This window comes from Mesocricetus auratus, unplaced genomic scaffold, assembly GCF_017639785.1.
Source record: "Mesocricetus auratus isolate SY011 unplaced genomic scaffold, BCM_Maur_2.0 Super-Scaffold_100003, whole genome shotgun sequence".
Classification (NCBI taxonomy): domain Eukaryota; kingdom Metazoa; phylum Chordata; class Mammalia; order Rodentia; family Cricetidae; genus Mesocricetus; species Mesocricetus auratus.
In genome coordinates, this window is record NW_024429188.1 from 77628134 (window position 1) to 77649432 (window position 21299).

Here is a 21299-nt window from a genome sequence, read left to right on the forward strand (position 1 = left end):
AGAACTTAGGAACCCAGAGTGCTGTTAGGAGCTGCATGTTAGGAACACAGGAGGGAAACCAAATGAATGCATGCCACCACTAATTTAGAGAAAAGTACAGGGTAGGTGTTACAACTAATCCCAGTGATTACGAAAGGCCAGAGTACCATCTACTTGGTTCATTGTTTGAGCACACACCACAAAAAGAAAATAGTTTGTGTTCCAAGGAAACTGGGTTTTGTGACTGGCTGTTTCTGCAGCTCTCAGTGTTTTATCTTCAAAGTGGAGATGCTTTCTGTCTTAAAGATTACAATGAGGATGGATATAAAAAATCTAGCACAATGGAGACTTACTGCTATTGTTAAACTATATCTTCTGACAATTGATTCTGTGTTCTTTATGAGGATCTTTTACAGGGGCTTTTGGGGGGAATCATAGCTCCCTTTGAGGGTGTGATGAAAAATATAAACAGAAAAATACAAAAAAGTTCTGCTTTCAATTTTAGGCTGTCAATGGAACTGTAAAGCTGGAGCCATGATCCCCAAAGTAAAGAACATTGCATACTTCAGTAAACATACCAACAGTCTGAATTGGGGCCTCAATAAAAATGATGAAATATATAAGAACCAGACAAAACCACATAAGAAATTCATTGGGATAGCTGTAACTGAGAAACTATGGAATAAAAATACTGGGGACCATAGAGATAAACTAAGACATCTTATCATGATGAGACACACATTTACCTCAAATATAGAACCTAAATGGAATGTTAATTCATGTGTTATGTTAATATGTTAAATGTTATATTTTCTATAATAGAAACTTACGTATGTAATACCTTTCAATTTCAGGGTTGGAGTGATGACTCAGTGGTTAAAAGCTGGTCCTGTGCTGACACAATCCTTGTCAGGCGGTTCTCACTGCATTTAACTCCAGCCCTAGGGAATCCAGTGACCTCTTCTGGCCACAGCAGGTACTACATTCATATATATAAATCCAGACTCAAAACAAATGCATCTACACATAAAAATAAGATCTTAGATTTTCCATTAACCTATTTCTTCTACATTATATTCTTGGTTAGCATCACAATTGAATTATAGTAATCTGAGTTCATTTGTTATTACAAGACATATTGACTTGAATGAGCTCTGTTGCTATTTGCTTTCCTATAGGAACAAGTAGCAATTTGATCAATGTCAGAGATAATATCCTGGTTTATATAATTAAGTGATTTAAGTAATATCAAGAGCCTACCAATTTCCTGAAGTTTTGTTTGATCTGTATTGTTTATTGAAGAAATCTCAAAATTTGTAAAAGGAAAGGCCTCTAAACACCGCACCCCCCCCATTCAGACCCTATGAGGCAAGTTACTTTCTGATCCTATTAGAAAAAAACACATTAGAAATGAATAATTTCATCAATTCTACCAACATTTAATAAATGTTCATTTCATATGCAGTACTTCCCTGATTGGTTCCAATAAAGATTTGCACTCACAATGGTCATGTCAAAAAGTTTTGTTGATAATGCAATTCATATGTACAAGACTCATTTTACTTACTGGTTATTTAAGTCTCTGACCCAAAATTAATGAAAGTTTGTACATTTACTTAGATCTCATCTTTTAAGCAACAATTGCAGCATAGAATTAAAATTAAAAGAGTCATTTGGACTACATTTGCTGACTACTAATCATTTAAGATGCTTCACTAAATAGAGTTCAAGTTTATAATTATTAATTTCCTTCCACTCTACATTATCTTGGCAATTCAAGAGATTACTACTTTTATGAATTTTAGCTGCAGTTCAAGCTCCACTAATTTATTGACTTCAGAACTACCCCAACTGAAAATATAGCTTAGCTCAAGATTTTAAGGTTTAAGTGAATGTGCAACTAACTTGAAAGAGAATTTGGGAGATTCTTTCAACAGTTTATTGCTTGTAGTACTTGAAATACAAGTTTGTAGCACTTGAAATACAAATCAAAATATATTTTGTTATATATTACTTTAATAAGCTTGACAATTCATTTCAAAACAAGGTGAGTCAATATAGACACTTTTTCTCTTGAAAAAAAAAACAACACGTCTTATTTTGGAAGAAAATGGCCAGTCAAAGCGGTACATGGCACACAGGCTATTGTTTTTGTTCTTCATCATCTTAGGGATATACAACTCAACTTAAAATTTGGTCCACTAAAATACAGAATGCCCCTTGGTAACAAAAATAAATCAACCTCATAGTTGAAAAGAGAAATTTGGCATAGGTCACTGGATGAAATTGAAAAACAAGTCAGGATTTGTTTCACCTGCACAGAAGCCACCTAGAACCATCAGATGGAACAATTGGCTGCCTGCTTCTGGATGTGTTCTGTTCCACAACAGGACAGCAGGAGGATGGGAGGATGCCCAAGACTCATGGCAGCCACAAGACCACTTACTCCAAATTAATCAAGATTTAATGGAGAACAATAAATGACATTAGTAGGACAACCTCAGCAGTTTTTAGATGTCTGAAGAGTGGGCTGTAAGCTTAGAAAAGGTACTTCAGCAGGAGCAATACAGCACGTTGTAAGATTATGAAGGTAAGAAAACGTTTTCATTTGTTCAAGATGCCTTGTGCATAGTACAACAGTTTCCAGGATAGTGAGGACAAGGAAACATACAAAGAATAAATGCAAGCTGCTTAACTTTCTACAATTCTCTTGAGTATTAAACCCAGGCCACCTTTGGCCACTTGCAGGGGTGTCTTTTCTTCTTTATTCTCAATGTAAATACTTGCTCCTTTCGTCACCAGTAGTTTTGCTTCTTCCACTCTCTCCTCATCGCAGGCTAAGTGTCTGAAATTGGGGATCACAAAGATCAAGCAGTCACTACCAGTTCTATATAATGGTTAGGATTTCCAGTCTAAACTGCTAATTACTGGACAGTGGTAATACTGGAAAGTTAGTAATCAGGAAAGGCAAATCAATTGGCATGGGAAAGACTGTAAATTAAACTTAACTAGAATAGCTATGTAATGCCAGATCATAAATCATAATTCTGGTCCTACTAAAACAGATGGTTGGCTCTACATGCTAGCCCAAGGCACAACTTCCTCGTTCCACAGAGAGTAATGGTAATTTACTTCAAACACTTCAATGTAATAATAATTCAGACTTAGAATTGAGAGAAGCTTCAATTCAGGTTCTGCTTCTAGAACGACTCCTGACTTTCAGAAAGACAGTTGAAAAGATCTGATCTCACTTGATTGGTGTATCTATACTGACAAATCAAGGCACAATTAGCGCTGTTTTATAGTAAAAGTTGTCTCAGAGGTTAAAGTTCTTGTTATGATAACAGGGCTCAACAACTAACAGTTGAGAAAGAAACCAACCTCTGTCAGTCACTTATATAGAGTTTGACAGGCAAAATATTAGGCATTTTACACAGCATTTTATTTAAACCTCACAGTAATCCTGTGAAGAAACAATTACTACTACAATATCACAGAGGAGGAAATTGAGAGGAAGGAAAGTTAAGTTCCTTAATATGCATACTTAATGTAGTTGAAAAGTGGCAGCATTTGTATTGACAAACAGTATCTATCAAATTCTAAATCCTACTTTCTCCCAAGGACCCTATACACCTATACTATCTAATTCCTAGACTATTTCCAGGCCAATGTGATTAATAAGCCATGGAGACATAAGCCAGGATATTGATGAAACACACATACACACACATACACACACACACACACACGAAAGATTTTTAAAATAAAAATTAAGAGCACAGTATTTTTCTTGGTCTCCATTGGGTCTCTCCCTCAGAGATCAGGGAAGAACCCTATGGAAGATAGGGAGGAAAGACTGTAGTAGTCACAGGGAATGGTGGACATCAGGGGAACATGGCCCACTGAATCAACAAAGCAGGGCTCACAGAGACTAAAGCAGCAAACCAGGGCCTGAATCAGGTCCACTGCATGCATGTTATGGTTGTTAGCTTGTTATTGTGGGACTCCTAACAATGGGAGCAGGTGTATCTCTGACTCCTTTGCCTGGGCTTGGGAATCTTTTCTGCCTACTGGGCTGCCTCATCCAGCCTCATTATGAGGGCTTTTGCCTTGTCTTGTTGTACCTTGTTGTGCTGTTTGGCTGATATCTTTTGGAGGCCTGCTCTTTAATAAAGAGGAAATGGAGGGGGAGTGGTTATGGAGGAGAAGGGAGGTGGCAGGAGGAAGGAAGAGAAAAATGTGGTTGGGATGTATTGTATAAGAGAAGAATTTATTTTCAATTAAAAAAAGAAAACACTACTTTTTCTTAATGACAGGACATCTCTACATAACCCTAACTACCACAGGAACTTGCTCTGTAGACTGGCCTTAAATTTGCAGAGATCTATCTGTCTGTTTCTCTTCCTCCCAAGTGCTGGGATTAAAGGCATGCAGGACCACGGCTGGCCAGTTTTGTTTGTTTTTGTAAACAGGGTCTCACTATGGATCCCTGGCTGGACTGAAACTAGCTATCTTGACCAGGCTAACTCAAACTCACAGAGATCTACCTTTCTCTGTCCCCCCAGGGCTGGGATTAAAGGTGTGTGCCACCTTGTTCAGCCATCGAAATTATACTTTCAAAAGCTGTTTTAAAGTCCGAGGGGGAAAGGGTTAGCCTAATTCTGAACTACAAAAAGACTGGAATTTCTGATTCAAAACAAATGAGTAGGTAAAAACCAGACACACACACACACACACACACACACACACACACACACACACACACACACACCAAGGTAAATGCTGCTTCAATTTATCAACATCAATCAATCCCAGGTGGATTTAAGAGTTACAGAAGTGAATACTTCATCTCAGGATGAAAGAAAACTTTCTAGTTGTGATGGGCATTAATAGTTTGGCTACACAGTAATTGATAACTTGTGATAGTTGAAAAGTCATGAACAAATAAATAGACAAACTGGGAAAATATTTTCAACTGATAGGGCATAATGTTCCTATTTTTACTGTGCCGAGAGTACTTAAAAGTCTGTCAAAATGAATGACTTCTCCTAAAAGGGGACAGAAAGGCCACGAAAAGCTACAATTTTAGGCATTAATAAATTTCAAAATCAGTAACCAAATGTAAATTCTAACCATGTACAACATGACGGTACTTTTAGTGCTAATGGGGAGATAACAGGTACTGTTAAGATGCTGTTGGGAGGGTACAATGAGACAACTCCTCTGGAAGCAATTAGTCTTGAAGTATGTGTTTTTGTTGAAACAATCAACTTCCAGGAATCTATACTAAGGTCGCAATCAGCAATATAGACAGAGTTTTTTTTTTCAACAAATTGGTCAATACGGCTTTACTTAAAATAGTCAAAGGCTGGATGCTGTTTAAGTAAACAGTATCAGAAATGATCAAATCATGGCACTTCCATAAAGTGGAATTGTATACAGCCATCATAAATGTTTTCAATGTATTTAATGACTTTGAAAAATGCTCAAAATGTGCTATGAGATTAAAAAAAATTATTACATGATCTCAATGTTGCTATTATATATATGCTATTATATGCATATAGACATAGACAACTGGAAGGAAATATTCAAAAATGCTATCAGTATTTTTGGGGGATAGCAAAATGGTAAGCAATTTTAGTTTTTGTCATTATGTTTTAGTATCCTTTCAATTTGTTTTTTGCTTTAAGCATGTATTGCATTTATAAGCAGAATAAAAATGACTGCTATTTGTCACTTACAGAGGAGTGTTACCCTCAGTGTCTTGGATGTTTGTGGATGCTTTGTAGAACAGAAGGATATGAACCATCTTCAAGTTACCCTTGGCAGCTGCCCGGTGCATTGCTGTAGCCTCATAATGGTCCTTAGCATCTGGATTTGCCCCACCTTCTAGTAACATGACAGCAATCTGGAAAGGAGGACAAGAAAACAATGCGGAAATCTGTGTTTCTGCTCATGTTTAGAACTCAAGGAAAATAATGCAGGGGCAAAAGCATACCTCATGCCTATTTTTTGAAGCTGCATAATGGAGGGGAGTGCAGCCATTTTGGTTGACAGCATTCACTTGTGCACCTTTTATCAGAAGGGCTTTTACAATCTCATCCCGGCCAGCAGAAGCAGCAATATGAAGAGGAGACCAGCCTGCCTGTATAAAAGGTGCGTTTTACAAAAGCAAAGGAGAAAAGAGACAAAGGTATGAACAGTAACATTTATCCAAGGCTTATAGAGTTGTGTGAATAATTTAACAACATTCTCTTCCTACTTCATTAAGCACTGTGGAAAAATTAGAAACAAAAATTTATACAAAAGAAAAAATGAGCTGGAGAGATGGCTCAGTGGCTAAGAACACTTACTGCTCTTCCAAATGACCTTCCTTTGGTTCAGACAGCTCACACCTGTCTGTAATTCCAGTCCCTGTGGATCTGATGCCCTCTTCTGGCCTCTAAAGGCAACTGCATATAGGTGACATACACTCACATATACACACAAATAAAAATAAAATTAATCATTTAAAGAATAGTCACAATCCTTTAACACAGATATGGCTTATTAGATGAATTCTAATAGGTTTTCTTCCATACAATGGCTCTTAAAAAATAAAAACTAGAATCAGAGTATATAAAGTTCTGTGGTGTTTTTTCCACAATTTTTATTTACCACTGTAAAATTTTTTCTAGCATTCTTTGGAATGGTTGATCACATATTAACTTACCAAGTATGTATACCATACTCTATTCAATCATTCTCCCACAAAATTGCTTTATTTTCTTTTATAAATATTACATCAGTAAACATCTCTTAAAAACTAACCTGTGCCTATAAAACAGGTTCCATTCTCGGTTTTTGTAGGTCTTCCTTTTTACTTATGTGTATATGCATGTAGGCCAAAATGGGGTGTCAGGTCCTCTGATGCAGGAGGTTGTCAGCTACTCAACATGGGAACTGAACTTTGGTCCTCTCCAAGAACAGCAAGCACTCTTAACTACTGAGACATCTTCCCAGCTCCCACAAGTCTTATCTTAATGTAATATCATTATAATAAATGTTTTTATGTAACATACAAACACCCAGACCTTTATTATTCAGGCATTATTCAGCAACAATTTTAATATAAAATGTTCAGTCTTTTTGAGTTAATAATAATAAGCCCTAATCTGTATTTCCACAGTGAATTATAGTTTCATTACTGTTCTAAAATAATGCAATCATTAGCTAGCTTCCTGTCTATTCACTAAGGCCACAATGTAACTTTCTACTTATAAATAAAGGCTCAAATTTTGTTTACAAGCTTAATATTCAGGCTCCATTAAACACAAGGCTGGAGTCTAAAGATAACCCAGAGCTTATCAAATTTGCCTAGTACTCACGTCATCTTTATCATTCACTGGCACTCCAAGTTGCAGCAAGAATTCAACAATTTCAGTATGACCAGCTGAGCATGCCCAGTGTAATGCTGTTCTGTTGTCCTATATGGGAGACAGGGGAACACAGCTATCAACATTCCCAAAGACAAATAGGCAGAAAATATACTGATGCCAGCAAACCTATAGTTTGAACATAAGAAATGGAGAGCAATAGATCCTCAGGTAGGTAACCTTAGGTCATATTACTTACTAGCACTTGAGAGGCCAAGGTGTTAGTAACATGGAGTAAATGACATCAATGAACATAAGGAATTCTGGGCAGAATAGTTATGAAAGCATTGGTTTCAATACAGTGGCAGAGATGGTGATTTACTGTGTATAATTACAACACTTATGCATGCCTATGTGAAACACTGTGCTACTTGTATATGCATTACTTCTTTTGACCCTCACCATTCTGTATAGTCTTTATTATCCCCTATTTTACACATAAACAAACTAAGACTACTACACATTAGCAACTTATCCAGGGTCACAAAATCTGTCCAAGTTCTGTCACTGTGAAATCTCTATTACTACACAGCCTTCAAGTGAGAGGTTCTGTGAAGAAGACGTGAATTTTTGTTTTCTGTTTTTGATCAGGGCCTTAGCCAACATTAGCTTAAAATTCTCAATCCTTTTCCTCCATCTCCTAAGAGCTAAGATTGCAGGCACATGCTGCTATATCTGGTGAACACATGAATGCTATGGAGAAAGAAATGAGAAATGTTCATACAAGTAGTTAAGAGTATTTCATAAAAACACATCCCCACAGAATCAGTGCAATAAAATTGTGGTTTTTAAAAATAACGTTGGAATCATGATTCTCAAAGTGAGTTCCTATTTGTGTTGATTGCTATATTTCTTAGGATTGAGTAATATAAAGTGGTGATTGTATGTATGCATGTACAGGGTGTGTGTGTGTGTGTGTGTGTGTGTGTGTGTGTGTGTGTGTGTGTGTGTGTGTGTGCTGGTAATCAAACCCAGGGACCCCTGCATGTTAAAGCAAGTACTCTACCACTGAGCTATAACCCTAGCCTTTAAAGTAACTTAACTGTGACACTGAGGGAGTTGCCTGGTTTTGGGGAGAGGCTCTAGGAAGAATGAAAAGGAGAGGAGTAGAACCAATATCAATCGATGTTTCTGCTGATGCCCAGGGAGGATCCAACTGGAGCTCTCACTGCTGTGGACACCAGTGGTCTTCCCTTGTTAGTGTCCCCAGACAGCAGCAACTTTATGAAAATTTCAAATACACATAAAATAGTGAGAATATGACAGAGACCCATGTGTGTCCACTACGTAGAATTAACAAAAATTACCCTGCCATATTTACTTCTAGATTGTTATTGGGTTCTCTTTTTTAAAGTTATTTTACTTTGAATTGTGCGCATGTGCACGTGACCACATGTGCATGGGGAGGCCAGTAAAGGAGTGCATGCTCTTAACCACGAATCCACCTCTTCAGCATTGCTGAGGTTTCTTTAAAACAGAACCCTAAATGTCAGGACTGTTCACCTCTAATTATTTCAGCACCTAAAACATAAAAGGGATTTTGTAAATGACCATAAGAACATTATTAGACTTTTAAAATTAGCATTAATTCTTTGTCATGGGTAATGGGTAAAACCTTCCAAGACTTGGGAGGCTGGTATAGGATCTCTTGAGTAGGACAGCCTGGGTTACATAGGGTGATCAGATCTTAAACAACAAGGGAAATAAGATATATAAAACTAACATTAACTCATTTAAAACAACCAACAGCCTCAGTTTTCCTTGTCTCCTACAAGCCTTTTTCAGGTGGTTTAAATCTGGATGCAGATAAAGTTCATAAATTAATTGTATTTGGTTATTTGTGTTAAGCTTTATGACCCTGACGATTTCTCCCTTTTATGCCATTGACTTGACTGAAGAATGGTTTTCATCAAAATTACATTTTTAGTGAATTAAATTTTAATATAGTTCACTTTATTAAATTTAAACCATATTACCAGACAACAACAAAAGCAACCTGGGTGAACATGGGGAAAATCTCCTTTTGAGTAATAAAGGAAAATTCCACAGAAAACAGTCTCTTCATTTTAATTAGCTTCTAAAAAGACACAACACGGAGATTTAGAAGCATTCTGCATTGTCTTGCTAGTGCTTAACACCGTGTCTATCAAACAGAAGGCAATCTATGATTTAGAAAGTCATGAAGAAAGCATGAGATGCTGTTGATCACATCAGAGTCACTTCCCAATGTCCATCCAATTTTGTTTGCTTCAGTTCCACCAGACGTGGAAATCCCATTCCTTCTTCACGGTGTAAATAGCATCCCCCTTCCATGTTCTGAAATGAATACGTAAAGTTTTTTTTGGGCACAAAATGTAGTAAGATATGTTTTGTGGCTATTTCATTTATGCCTACTTTTCTTACTAAACTAAAACTCCCGGCTCCTTTCAAACTTACTGGCACAAAACAGGCATTCAGTTACATGTGGTCCATTGAAGAGGATTTCAACTAAAGAAAAAGAAATCCACATTAAAAAAGCTTTCTTCACAAAACTCTCACTCTCGCAAAGCCTGGGCATTTCTGAGAAAAGCGGTAGATGTTCTAGAACTATAAGAAATTCAGCAAGCTAAGCGCCTGTCCCCTCTCCCTTTCTCCCCAAAAAAGTCTGTTGGGGGTTAGGGTTGGACAGCAAGTCTTGAGCTAATCCAAGGCTACAAGACGGAGGAAGGGGCGGGAGGAGCTCAGAAGTGGCCTCGGACCAACTCAGGTCCGTGGAGCCAGGTGGGACTTCGCTGACGCCCGCGGCTGGGCGACAGGCCCTCGGGCTGCTTTACCTGATCGGTTCTAGTAGCCAGAGTTCTATCGGCCAAAATGCTTTCCTTCAACTCATCCAGTTTCCCGGTGTAGGCCAGGTTGCAGACCATTAGGTTAGACACACACCCCTCCATTTCGCCTTCCTAGGATTTCTGTGAAACTCAAGCTCCGCCCACTCACGTCTCCCCGGCGGCCAATCAAAGAGCTAGAGGTTCTCCAATCACTGTTCTGTTTTCCGTATTGCCCGTCCCACAGCCCGGAGCTTCTGGGAGTTGAAGTTTGAAGGCATTTCCGGGCCTGGAGGCGTCTTTGCCGGATATACTCGGTTCTGGCGCCTAGCAATGTGGAACTACAAGTCCCAGAAGTCTCTGAGGAAGCCTTAGTCAAGTTGCCGGTGGAATTGGCCCAGGATGACAGCTGGAGAATGGAGTCAGGTAATGGGAGCGGCTTCTGGAGGCACTGTGTGAAAGGGCTAGGGTGGGTGGTCGTTGGTGGGCCAGGAAATCGGCCACATGAAACGGAAATTAAGCCAGGGCAAGAGAGTTCTGGGATCCTAAAGATCTTGTCCCTCTGGGCCTTCACTTGCAGTGGCAGGCGGAAGGGACAGTAGTTGGAGCTGAGTACTACCTCTTGAGCTTGCACCACTGACCGTAGCTACCCTCCCCCTCCCTGCCACTGTCCAAGGAGTGGAAAAAAGTACAGGCGACTTAGCCTGGCATCCTGGAAGAGTGGCATCAGTAGGGTTCTGCCACAGCAGCGGTTACACATGACACCATACAGAGCTGATGTGCCAGAGTGATGCTAAAGACAGGGTGTGATGCCATAGGAGCCACCCGATACCTAAGAGACCTCAGTGAGTCTGCAGCTTGGTGACATCGTTAGTTAACTGCGGTCACCTTAGGGATACTGGGGCATGATGTCACTTTAATATCATGGTAATAGCAATTACATTAAAGCTTGCTAGAATGTTAAGCTAACAATGTGGTTTTTTTAAAAAGGGAATTTCCAAATAGTGCTCTACCAGAAGTGATGGAAGGCTTATCTTGTAGATCATATCTGAAAGGGTATTAGAAGCAAATGTTAAAACTATATTTTCAAAAGTGACTGATTATGCTTATGTCTCTGCTGTTGTGGTATAGAACAGGGCTTAGTGAACTTTTTTAAAATGCCTGATCATAGGTAATTTAGGCTTTTTCAAGGCAAATGGTAAAACCAAGTCTAGAAGACAAGTTATGACAAGGTTAACTGATGAACTTTGAGATATAGTAATAGAGGAATATATTTTTTAACACAGAAATACTGAGACCAGCATTCTTTTAAGAGAGGTACTCTTTTGCTTAATTGAGGTTTAAAGTTAACATTTTCTATCATGAAAACCGATTTCAGTTGTTCTTAAGTTAATGAGATTTTGTCTATTTTAGTCCATAGGAAAGTCTTTGAAATATCCTTTCACACAGAAAGGTCCTGCCAAATATTGATAATCCATGATCATATTATTTTAAAGAATATTTTATTGTGTGCATATCTGTGTCTGTCTGTCTGTCTGTCTGTCTCTCTCTGTGTGTGTGTGTGTGTGTGTGTGTGTGTGTGTGTGTGTGTGTGTATGTACATGCCTTGGCATGTATGTGGAAATCTGAGAACAAATGTTGGGAGTTGAATCTCTGCTTCCTTCATGTGGTCCTGGGCATAATAAATTTAAACATTTTCCCTGAGTGGTTTTAGATATATAGAAAAGTTGCAAAGTTCGGAGCTATGACTCACACCTTTAATCCCATCACTTGGGAAGTGGAGGCAGGCAGATCTCTTTGAGTTTTAAATAGCAAGACCCTGTCTCAAAACAAATGTTACAAAGATAGTACAGAATTCCTACATATTCTCCGCCCGGTTTTACCTTTCCCTCTCTGTTTAACAATTTGGTTGTGATAACTTACATAGCATAAAATTCAACTGGGGATAGGAGTGCCCAGTAGTAGAACATTCAGCTGACATGATATAAGGCCCTAGGTTCAATCCTCAGCACTAAAAAAACTAAATAAAATACACCTATTTAAGTATAAATTGATTATTTGTAAGTTTCAGAGTTATGCAGCTATCACAATGAATCACTTGTAGAACATTTTGATCCATCCAGTAAGATTTCACGCTCATTTTAAGTTAATCTTTATCCCTACTTCCTGCCCAGGCAGCCACTAGTGTACTCTTTGTCTTTATAAAATGCCTATTCTTAACATTTCACAAAAATGAAATCATGTAATATGTGGTCTTTTGAGTCTGGCTTCTTTCACTCAGAATAATAGTTTTGAGACTTAACCATATTGTCCCATGTGTAAGTACTTTCTTACTTTTGTTGCCTAATAATATTACAGTGTATGGGGAATACATTTTTTGGGTATCTACTCACCAATTGATAGAAATGTAGTGGCTTTTTTTCTAGTTGTTGACTATTATGACTAATGCTGCTTAGGACACTGGTGTGCACATCTTTGTGTGGACATTTGTTTTCATCTCTTGTTACTAGATACCGGAAGGTGGAATTCCTGGGTAATAGGACAATTTATGGTTAAGTTTTAAAGCAATTACAGATTTGTTTTCCAAAGCACCAGCTGCATTCTGTGCCTGAGGCTTCTTGTTGCATCACAGCCTCGGGCACATTTGTTATTGACTGGACTCTTCTTGTTTTGTTTGAGAGTCTTATTATCAGGCTCAGATGACGTCAAACTCACATCCTCCTCCTGCCTCAGCCCCCCAAATGCTGGAATTTCAGGTGTGTCCCTTGCCGTTTAAAAGAATTATAGCCATTAAATTGGTATGAAATGATATATTGTGGTTTTAATGTTTCTTTCTATAAGGTAGAGTGGTAGTAAACATCTTTCTAAGTGCTTCTAAGCCATTGGTCTGTCTTTTGTACATAAGCATCTGCTTCTGTGTTTATTTCTATTTTAAAACTGGGTTGTCATTTAATTGTTAAGTTATAACAATTATTCCATAGTCTAAATCCTAGACCCTGTCAGGTATATGATATGCAAATTCTGACTCCCAATTCATAGTTTTTTCCCCTTTTGATTTTTTTTGTGCTATTTTGGTTTTTGAGACATGGTCTCACTGTGTATTCCAAGCTAGTCTCAAGCTTGCACTCCTTTTGCCGTTGCTATTACAGGTATGTTTTCAGATTTTTCTTCATCACAATGGTATGTGTTTTGAAGGGAAAGGATTACTTTTTTTTCTAGACAGGGTTTCTCTGTATAGCTCTGGCTATCTTGGAACTCACTGAAGCCCAAGGTGGCCTTGAACTCACAGAGATCCTCCTATCCTCCTGCCTCTGTCTCCTGAGTGCTGGGATTAAAGGCACACACCACCTAGCACTCAGGAGGCAGAGGCAGGAGGATCTCTGTGAGTTCGAGGCCAGGCTGGTCTGACAGCCTCCAGAGAAACCCTGTCTCGTAACAAAAAAAAAAAAGAAAGAAAAAAAAGGTGTGCACCACCACTGCCTAGTGATTTTTTTTTTGAGACAGGTCTTACTCTGTAGTCCAGGCTGGCCTACAACTCACTGTGTAAACAGGGCTTGCCCCAGACTCAGTGATTATCCTGCTTCAGGCTCCTAAGTGCTGCTATTACTGCAGTCAGTCACCAGGCCCCCCAAAATTTTGATTTTAATATTCAGAATCTAAGATGAGTTATTTCCTCATTTTTATTTCTGGAATTTGGCATTTTTGTTTTCTCTTTTGTATTTATGATTCATTTTGAGTTAACTTTTTTGAAATATGGTATAACATCAATTAGCTAAGATTATCCAGATTGTTCTAGTAGCATTTGTTGAATCTTTTATCTTACTTCACTCTTTTATAGATAAACGTACATTGTATATTTTAATCAGCTTCATTAGTTTATCTGTGGGCAGTGCCCCATCCATGATAGTATGAATCACACAGTGTTCAGAAGCTTTTGGCTTGTGAATTTTTCTTGGATTTTGCTTGTTTTGATTACCATGGTAGTTTTGAAGTGTGCTTGTTAGATATTTTTTAAATCTATTTTTCTTATGATTGGAGTGGGGTGCAGGAGTATAGGATTTTAACTGACCATATTTGCTGCTTGAGAAAGAAGTCTGTTGTTATATTTGCTACAAAAATAACCTTTCCATTTGCTAGAACTGTAGTGTGAACTCAAAAACTTGCATGTTCTAAATTTGCGTGAGACTGGAGATACTGTTCCTATTTTAACTTTTGCTAAGAGGCAGATATATTGCGGTACAATTTGTATACAATAGCTGGCACTGGTGGCGCATGCCTTTAATCCCAGCACTTGGGAGGCAGAGGCAAGCAGATCTCTGTGAGTTCGAGGCCAGCCTGGTCTACAAAGCTACACAGAAAAACCTTGTCTCTGAAAAAAAATAATCTCATTGTGTCAAGGTATTAAAAGTTCAGTGTACTTAGTTATAAATACATACTGATATATAATCAACACCAAAGTTGAGATGTAAAATATCTCCTAAATTCTCACATGCTCCTTTGTGGTCACTCCTTTTCCTCACTCACTAATCTTGACAACTACTAACTGATTTCTGACCTTGATCTTTTTAAGCAAGCAATTTAATGACTGAGTATTTATAGATTGACATTACCACTACAAAAAGCTTGTTTTAAGTCATCTACTTCACCTAAGGAGGAAGCTTTGTATCTATTGTCAATCCTCCTTTTGCTGTTCTTATACAAACATTTTGTAAGCATTAGGTACAAGTAAGATAATAAAATATGTTGTCTTTTATGCCTTGCTTTTTCACTTAATGTAATCATTTAAAATTTATACAAATATGTCATCACTCCATTTATTTTTATGATTGAATATATTCTATTTTATGACAGTAACATATGTGGTTCACCTATTTATCAGTTATGGCCACTTGGGTTATTATTATGTTTGTTTTTCCTAAATACGGCTACCATACTTTATGTGTAAGTTTCTGTTCAGACATGTACTTTTATTTCTTCTGTGTACATATTTAGAGTGGAGTTTTTGGGTCATAAACATATGAGCAACTCCACATTAACTTTCTGAGGGAGTGTCAGGTTCTCCCAAAGTGGCTATTTTATCTTTCCGCAGTAATGCATTTGGATGAAAAGTATTCTGCAATCAACTATGTGTGTCAATATCTTTTTATTATAGCCAGTAGAGTGAGTATGAAGTGGCATTCCATCATTTTGACTGGTCCCAGCACCAGAATTATATAAAGCATCTTGCAATCCCTAATAGCTTGGACAGCACTAGGCATTAAAATGGCTTTGCTCCAGTTTCACTTAGAATTTTTGTTTTCTGACTTTAGGTTGTAAAAGACAAATCTTCAAGTTGGCAGCAAAAGCTAATTTCCAAGGCCAGTCAGTGTTCAGCAATTGTAGTTGAAGGTGGTCCCGTACTGTATAAAAATGTAAACATCATTTTTATTTTGCTTTCCACAGAAAACATGTAAGATGGACCAAATTTAGTCTTGTGGCTATAGTTTGCTAATGAGAAGTGTAGAGTAAATGTGCCCCATTTGGGGCAGGTGATCTATAAATATTTATCCAGTTTATTGTGGAGGTATGTTATATTTACAAAAGGAATTGCCATATTGACATTTAACCATAATAGTGCATCAAGGAATGAAATGTGATTGCTAGAAACAGCTTAGAAATGAATAACACCCAACATACCCCATACTGAGCGATTTGTTTGCATATTTTTTTATAGACAGTATAATGTGCTTTTATTTTATTTGGTAGATGTGGTAGTTAACTTTGGATTCTGAGTTCTCTAACACTAAGAGTAAGCTCCTTATTTATGTTTTGAAAGATAGATGATAACTAGATCTTACAGGAAAAGGTCTTGTTTTTTGCGGGGCTGGCCCCAAGTTATCGAAGAACAATGCAGTTGCTGTTTATGATCATCTTGGGACAAAGGGGCCCTGTTAGGGTCTGACTTTTTTGCTACTCATGTGATTGACTGTTCTCTATTGCCTTTTCTGCTGGCCACATAGAGTCTAGGTCCTAGAACAAGCAAGTTACTCTTCCAGACTTAAGTAAAGCATATGCTAACAATTAGCATCTATGGAGCACAAGTATCAGATAGGGTGTCTCATGCAACTCATATACTAACCCTTTGAGGTAGGTTCTAGTACCCCTCAGGCCCAGAATTTTTAAAATGAAATTTGAAACAAACTAACAACAAAAACCAGGACTGTAGAAGTAAAATAGCATGCCTAGTAAAAAATTGAAGCTAACATACAAATTCAGACAGTTTTATTCCCAAATTCTAGCATGTAACTGCTATAACATACTGCTAATATTGCTGAAGATACAATTATGTGTAAATGCAAACCCCTGATAATGCAATAGCAATTACTGTGGCAGAAATGTCATGATTTTGTGCTATACAGCAGAACTCTCTATATTTGTACTGTTCTACTTTGGTACCCCTGGCCAGACAGGACTAGTGAGCACTTAAAATGTGTTGAGGAATTGCTTTTTAATTTTTGTTTAATTTAAAATTAAAAAGCTTCTTATGGCTACTGTTTACCATTTTGGATTATGTAGAGAGAGGTAATTATCCCTCATTTGTTTCTTTCTAATTATTGCCAAATAGTTTACTCATTGTAAGTATTCTTTCCATGGCAGAAAAGAGAAAACAGTGATAGACAACTTGGGAATACCATAGAGGAAATATATGCAGTTCATCTGATTTCATGACAGCCACACAAATAGGTTTTGAGTTATCTGGCATGAAATTCCTCCATTCTTACTACTTACTAGCTAAGGTCTGAATTATGAACCCCAAATTTTTGGAATTGATTTTCACTATTTGAAAATGTAATTCATGTGTCTTATTGACAGTACTTCACAATTGCCATTTATCAATTTTACGATGAGACATTTTAATCTTTGTTTTTTATGCCACTGTTCAAAGGTCCCTGTTATTTTATATCACTGGCCTATTCAACATTCCTATTTAAAATCTATTTCATCATAAAACTGACATACAGTTATAGCAATTTGATAAATCATTTTATTTACAACTGTTTAGCATTCACACTTGTTTCTAGGTCGTTTATAAGTGGTTTCCTTAATTTTTGTTATGAGCAATAAAAGAATCACAACAAATCGTAAGAACACAAAAGGGCTCTCCATACTCTTCATTATGTTTACCTCATCCACTATACTGCACAGAATTATAATACAATATCATATGAGATCAGGCACATTCAGAGTGGTATGACCATAGATTAGAATGCAATATCAAAACCAGGAAATTGATATTGGAATGTTGTAGTTTGGATAGGACTCTACCAAAATGTTCATGTATTGATGGCTTGATTCCATAGTTGAGAGGTGATTGGATCACAAGGATTAATTCATTAGATTAGTTCATTCTGAATGGGCTGATAGGAAGTGGGGCCTGGTTAGAGGAAACCCGGTGATGGAGATGTATGCTTTTGGTAGTTATGCCTTATCTCTGCCTCTTCCTGTTTATCCTTTTGCTTTCTTGTTGCTATGAGGTGAGAAGCTTTCCTTTGTCATGCCATTCCACATCGTGTTTCAATCTCCCCTTAGGTCCATAACAATAGAGCTAGCCAACCACGGGCTGAAACTCTGAAACCAAAATCCACCGTCTTCCATTAAGTTGTTTCTCTCAGGTATTGTAACAGTGGTGGAATATTAATATGTGGAATGATGTGTGTGAGTAGCTTTATGGTGTGTGTGCACATATGTGTGTGCATTCATAGGTATGGCGTATGTGTATGCACATGTTCATATTCATATATACGTAGGTACACATACATGGATGTGTATGTGTATGTTGAGGCCTGAGGTCAATGTCAATGGCTTTCTCTGTTGCCCTCTGCCTGAGTTTTGAGAAAAGATGTCTCATTGGTCTGCAGCACACCAATTTGACTAGGCTGACTGTCCAGAGTTACAGGTATCTGTTTGATTCTCCAGTGCTGGGCTGACTGATGAGCATTACCAAGCCCAGCTTTTTATGAGCCTTCTAGGGGATCTGAACTCAGGTCCTTATGCCTTTTCCTAACTGAGCTATATCTTTAGCCAGGCCAGTTATCTTGACATATATAGAATTGTTTAACAATACCACAACCAGGAATTATTCTGTTAGTATAAAATCTCTCCTGTACCACCCACTATCCCTTTATAGTCAGTACCCATCACCTATTCCCAACATGCATATCCACTGAGAACTGTTACTTTCCCCCTTTTCTGTCATTATACCCATATATTATATATTTTGAGATGTATTTTTAATTTCCTTGAGACTTCCCTTTTGACTAATGGATTATTTAGAGGTAATATACATAATTTCTAATTGGAAGTATTTTCTTTGGTCCCATTGTCATCAGAGATACATTCTACATAATTTCAAATATTTCTAATTTGTTTGTATATGTTTTAGGATTCAGGATATGGACTCTGTGTGAATGTCTCGGGAGGTTGAAAATGTATTACCATATATCCCAATTATATCTTGTTGCTTTATTGTTGCTCAGATTTTTTGTCAAATCTTGGATATTTTTATGGTAATTAACTTTACTTAGCCATTCCACAATGTTTATATAGGTCAAAATATATCTTATAGCATAAATGTAAAGCATATGTGCCTGTCAATTTAAAAATAAATTACCTTTCTCTGAAATGTGGGGATTTTTTTCTGACAATTGCATTTTGTGTATTTCTTTTTCTTTTTCTTTTTCTTTTTTTGGTTTTTTGAGACAGGGTTTCTCTGTATTGTTTTGGAGGCTGTCGGTCCAGCCTGGCCTCGAACTCACAGAGATCCACCTGCCTCTGCCTCCCGAGTGCTGGGATTAAAGGCATGCGCCACCACCGCCTGGCTATTTTTCTTTCTTTTTTTTTCCGAGTCAAGGTTTCTCTGTATTTTGGAGCCTATCCTGGAACTCAGTCGGTAGACCAGGCTCATCTCGAGCTCACAGAGATCCATCTGCCTCTGCCTCCCTAGTGCTGGGATTAAAGGTGTGTGCCACCAATGCCCGGCTACATTTTTTTTTTTTGTATTTCTTAAATACCACACTGTTTTTCTTCTTCTAGAACTCAAGTGAAATGAATATTTAATGTAATGTTATGGTCCCATATGTCCCTCTATCTCTATTCACTTTCTGCCAACTTTTCTTTGTTGCTCATATTGAGTCTTTTCTCTCATTCTCTCATTAATTCCCCCCCCCCATCATCTTCTTTTGTTCAGCCAGTAGGTTTATCATCTTGATTATTGTATTTCTTTAGTCTAAAAATGGTGCTTTTTTTATACCTTTATTTCTTTACTGAGACTTTCCATTTTTAAAAATTGCTTCTGCAGTGTTGAGAGTTGCTTGTTTGAAGCTTTTTAATATGGGTGGCTTAAAATCATTGTTGAATAATTACAATATTTGTGCCATTTCAGTGTTCCTGACTGTTAAATGCCCTTTTCCCACTCAAATTGGTATGTTCTCAGCTCTTTGTATTAGGAATCATTTTGTGCTGTGTCCTTGAGTCTTTACATTGTGATTCTCTGGATCTTATTTCATTTTCCTGTTTTGACAAGACTACTTTGACACCACTATAGTCAGGTTAAATGAGAATTACTTTCATGTTGCTGGGGGGGAATGGGAATCAAGTTCTCCACTCATGATCCATTTATCATCAGTGTAGGGATAAGGGTAAAATTTAAGTCCTTCAGCAGGCCTCCACTGACACTATACTAACTTTAAGAGAACAGTCTCTGCTACTATTATGTACTGAGGGAGTCACTGATGCCTGGCATGGATAAAAGTTCTGGATCTCCATTCTGTATTTCTAAAACTATTTCAGGGCGAAGGGGGAAGTGGTGTGTAACTAAAGCCAGATGAAGGTAGAAATCTAGTCATCCAATTTTGTGATGAGATTTGGGGTTAAATTTCCATTGTATTTCGCTGGATAATTATTGTCTAATAAAAGTTGTCTTTCTAGGTTGTCACTGTCATGTTCTTTCAGCTGGAGATAGCTAACTTGTTTGAGGGACATTTGTTGTGTATATGTACCTGCACTGCTGCATTGCATGACTACTCTGTCACAAGGTTCAGCATATATGACTAAAACACAAAACCCAGGGGACTCACTTCTGTGTTATTACTGAGGCCCCAAGGGCCCTAGCAACCAGACTAACTTGTCCTTTCTACCTTTCAGAGATTTAGGAGAGATGAATATATTTATTTATGATATTTTGTGCTTTTAGCTGTATTTAGTAAGAGGAGCAGGGAAAGGTGAATCTAATCTATATTTTATTGGAACCAGGATATGTAAGTGGTTGCTTGAAGAAAACATGGATATGGTGTTAGTTATTCTCTTCCAGTGAAAAGTTAAGAAGATAGTCCCTAACAAACACAATTCTTAGCCCCTAACAAACACAATAGTATTGTGTTTCAACTAGTTTTACTGCTTAGATTTTTAGATATATCACATAAGGGAAGAAAAATGGTCTGCCTTTTGTGACATATACATTATATATGTGAGCGCTCCAATCTGAGCATCATGAGTTTCTAACATTTTAACCACCTGAATAGAATTCTCTTTATTTACAAAGAAACCTACGCTCTTGTCTTGATTTCTTTCCCTTTGGGGTTTTATGAGATAGGGTCTCACTCTATAGCCCAGACTGACCTATAACTCATGACAGCCCTGTCTCAGCCTTCCAAGTGTTGGGATTGTAGGAATGAGTCATGATCAGTGATTCTCAGCTTTTAATACATTTCCTCATGTTGTAGTGAGCCTCCAATCTTAAAATTATTCTGTTGCTACTTCATAAATGTAATTTTGTTATTATTTTGAAACATAATGTGAATATCTGTGTTTTTCAGTGGTCCTAGGTGACCCCTGTGGAAGGGTCTTTTGACCCCAAAGGGTCATGACCTACAGGTTGAGAACCACTGCAGTAGATGGACTATGATTTAGTCATTTTTTGGGTAAGGTCATTATTATGACTATAATTTTTACATTATCCTTAATTCTTTCATTATCCTATAAAACCATGCTATTATTCTAAGGCACTTTTATTTTTTTCCTTTGTTTGCTTTTGTACTAAATTGCCCCAGTGTTTTTACTAGGT

General features: G+C 37.5%; 2 protein-coding genes across 4 annotated transcripts in view; one reads left to right on the plus strand and one right to left on the minus strand.

Moving 5' to 3' along the window:
* Positions 1–1394: 1394 nt before the first annotated feature.
* On the minus strand, positions 1395–10377 carry Psmd10 (proteasome 26S subunit, non-ATPase 10). Of its 2 annotated transcripts, none has more exons than XM_005082462.4 (5): positions 10211–10376; positions 7350–7448; positions 5981–6127; positions 5724–5890; positions 1395–2824 (listed from the first exon to the last, which is right to left on the minus strand). In XM_005082462.4, exons 1-5 carry the CDS (start codon positions 10322–10324, stop codon positions 2671–2673), a joined length of 681 nt encoding a protein of 226 aa, XP_005082519.1. In that variant the 5' UTR covers positions 10325–10376; the 3' UTR covers positions 1395–2670. The 2 variants fall into 2 exon arrangements, with proteins under 2 accessions (XP_005082519.1, XP_012977751.1); XM_013122297.3 differs by having other exon boundaries at positions 2687–2824; positions 5803–5890; positions 10211–10377.
* Positions 10378–10493: 116 nt separating this feature from the next.
* The window catches only part of Atg4a (autophagy related 4A cysteine peptidase), a 50248-nt gene continuing 39442 nt past the window's right edge, over positions 10494–21299 (plus strand). Inside the window, exon 1 of one of the 2 annotated variants that reach the window (XM_005082460.4) lies at positions 10494–10624. In XM_005082460.4, coding sequence (XP_005082517.1) covers positions 10615–10624 — 10 coding nt within the window. In that variant the 5' untranslated portion in view covers positions 10494–10614. Of the gene's footprint in view, positions 10625–17825; positions 17851–21299 lie in introns of those variants that run through there. The other variant, XM_040744479.1, reaches the window with a different exon arrangement.

Bases quoted from the DNA above. Each gene is read 5' to 3' on its own strand.
- Psmd10 (XM_005082462.4), bottom strand. From the start codon at position 10,324: ATGGAGGGGTGTGTGTCTAACCTAATGGTCTGCAACCTGGCCTACACC. The intron at 7,449-10,210 runs GTAAAGCAGCCC...TCTCCCATATAG, and splicing joins TGGCTACTAGAACCGATCAG to GACAACAGAACAGCATTACA. The intron at 5,891-5,980 runs GTATGCTTTTGC...CCTCCTTTCCAG, and splicing joins CTTCAAAAAATAGGCATGAG to ATTGCTGTCATGTTACTAGA.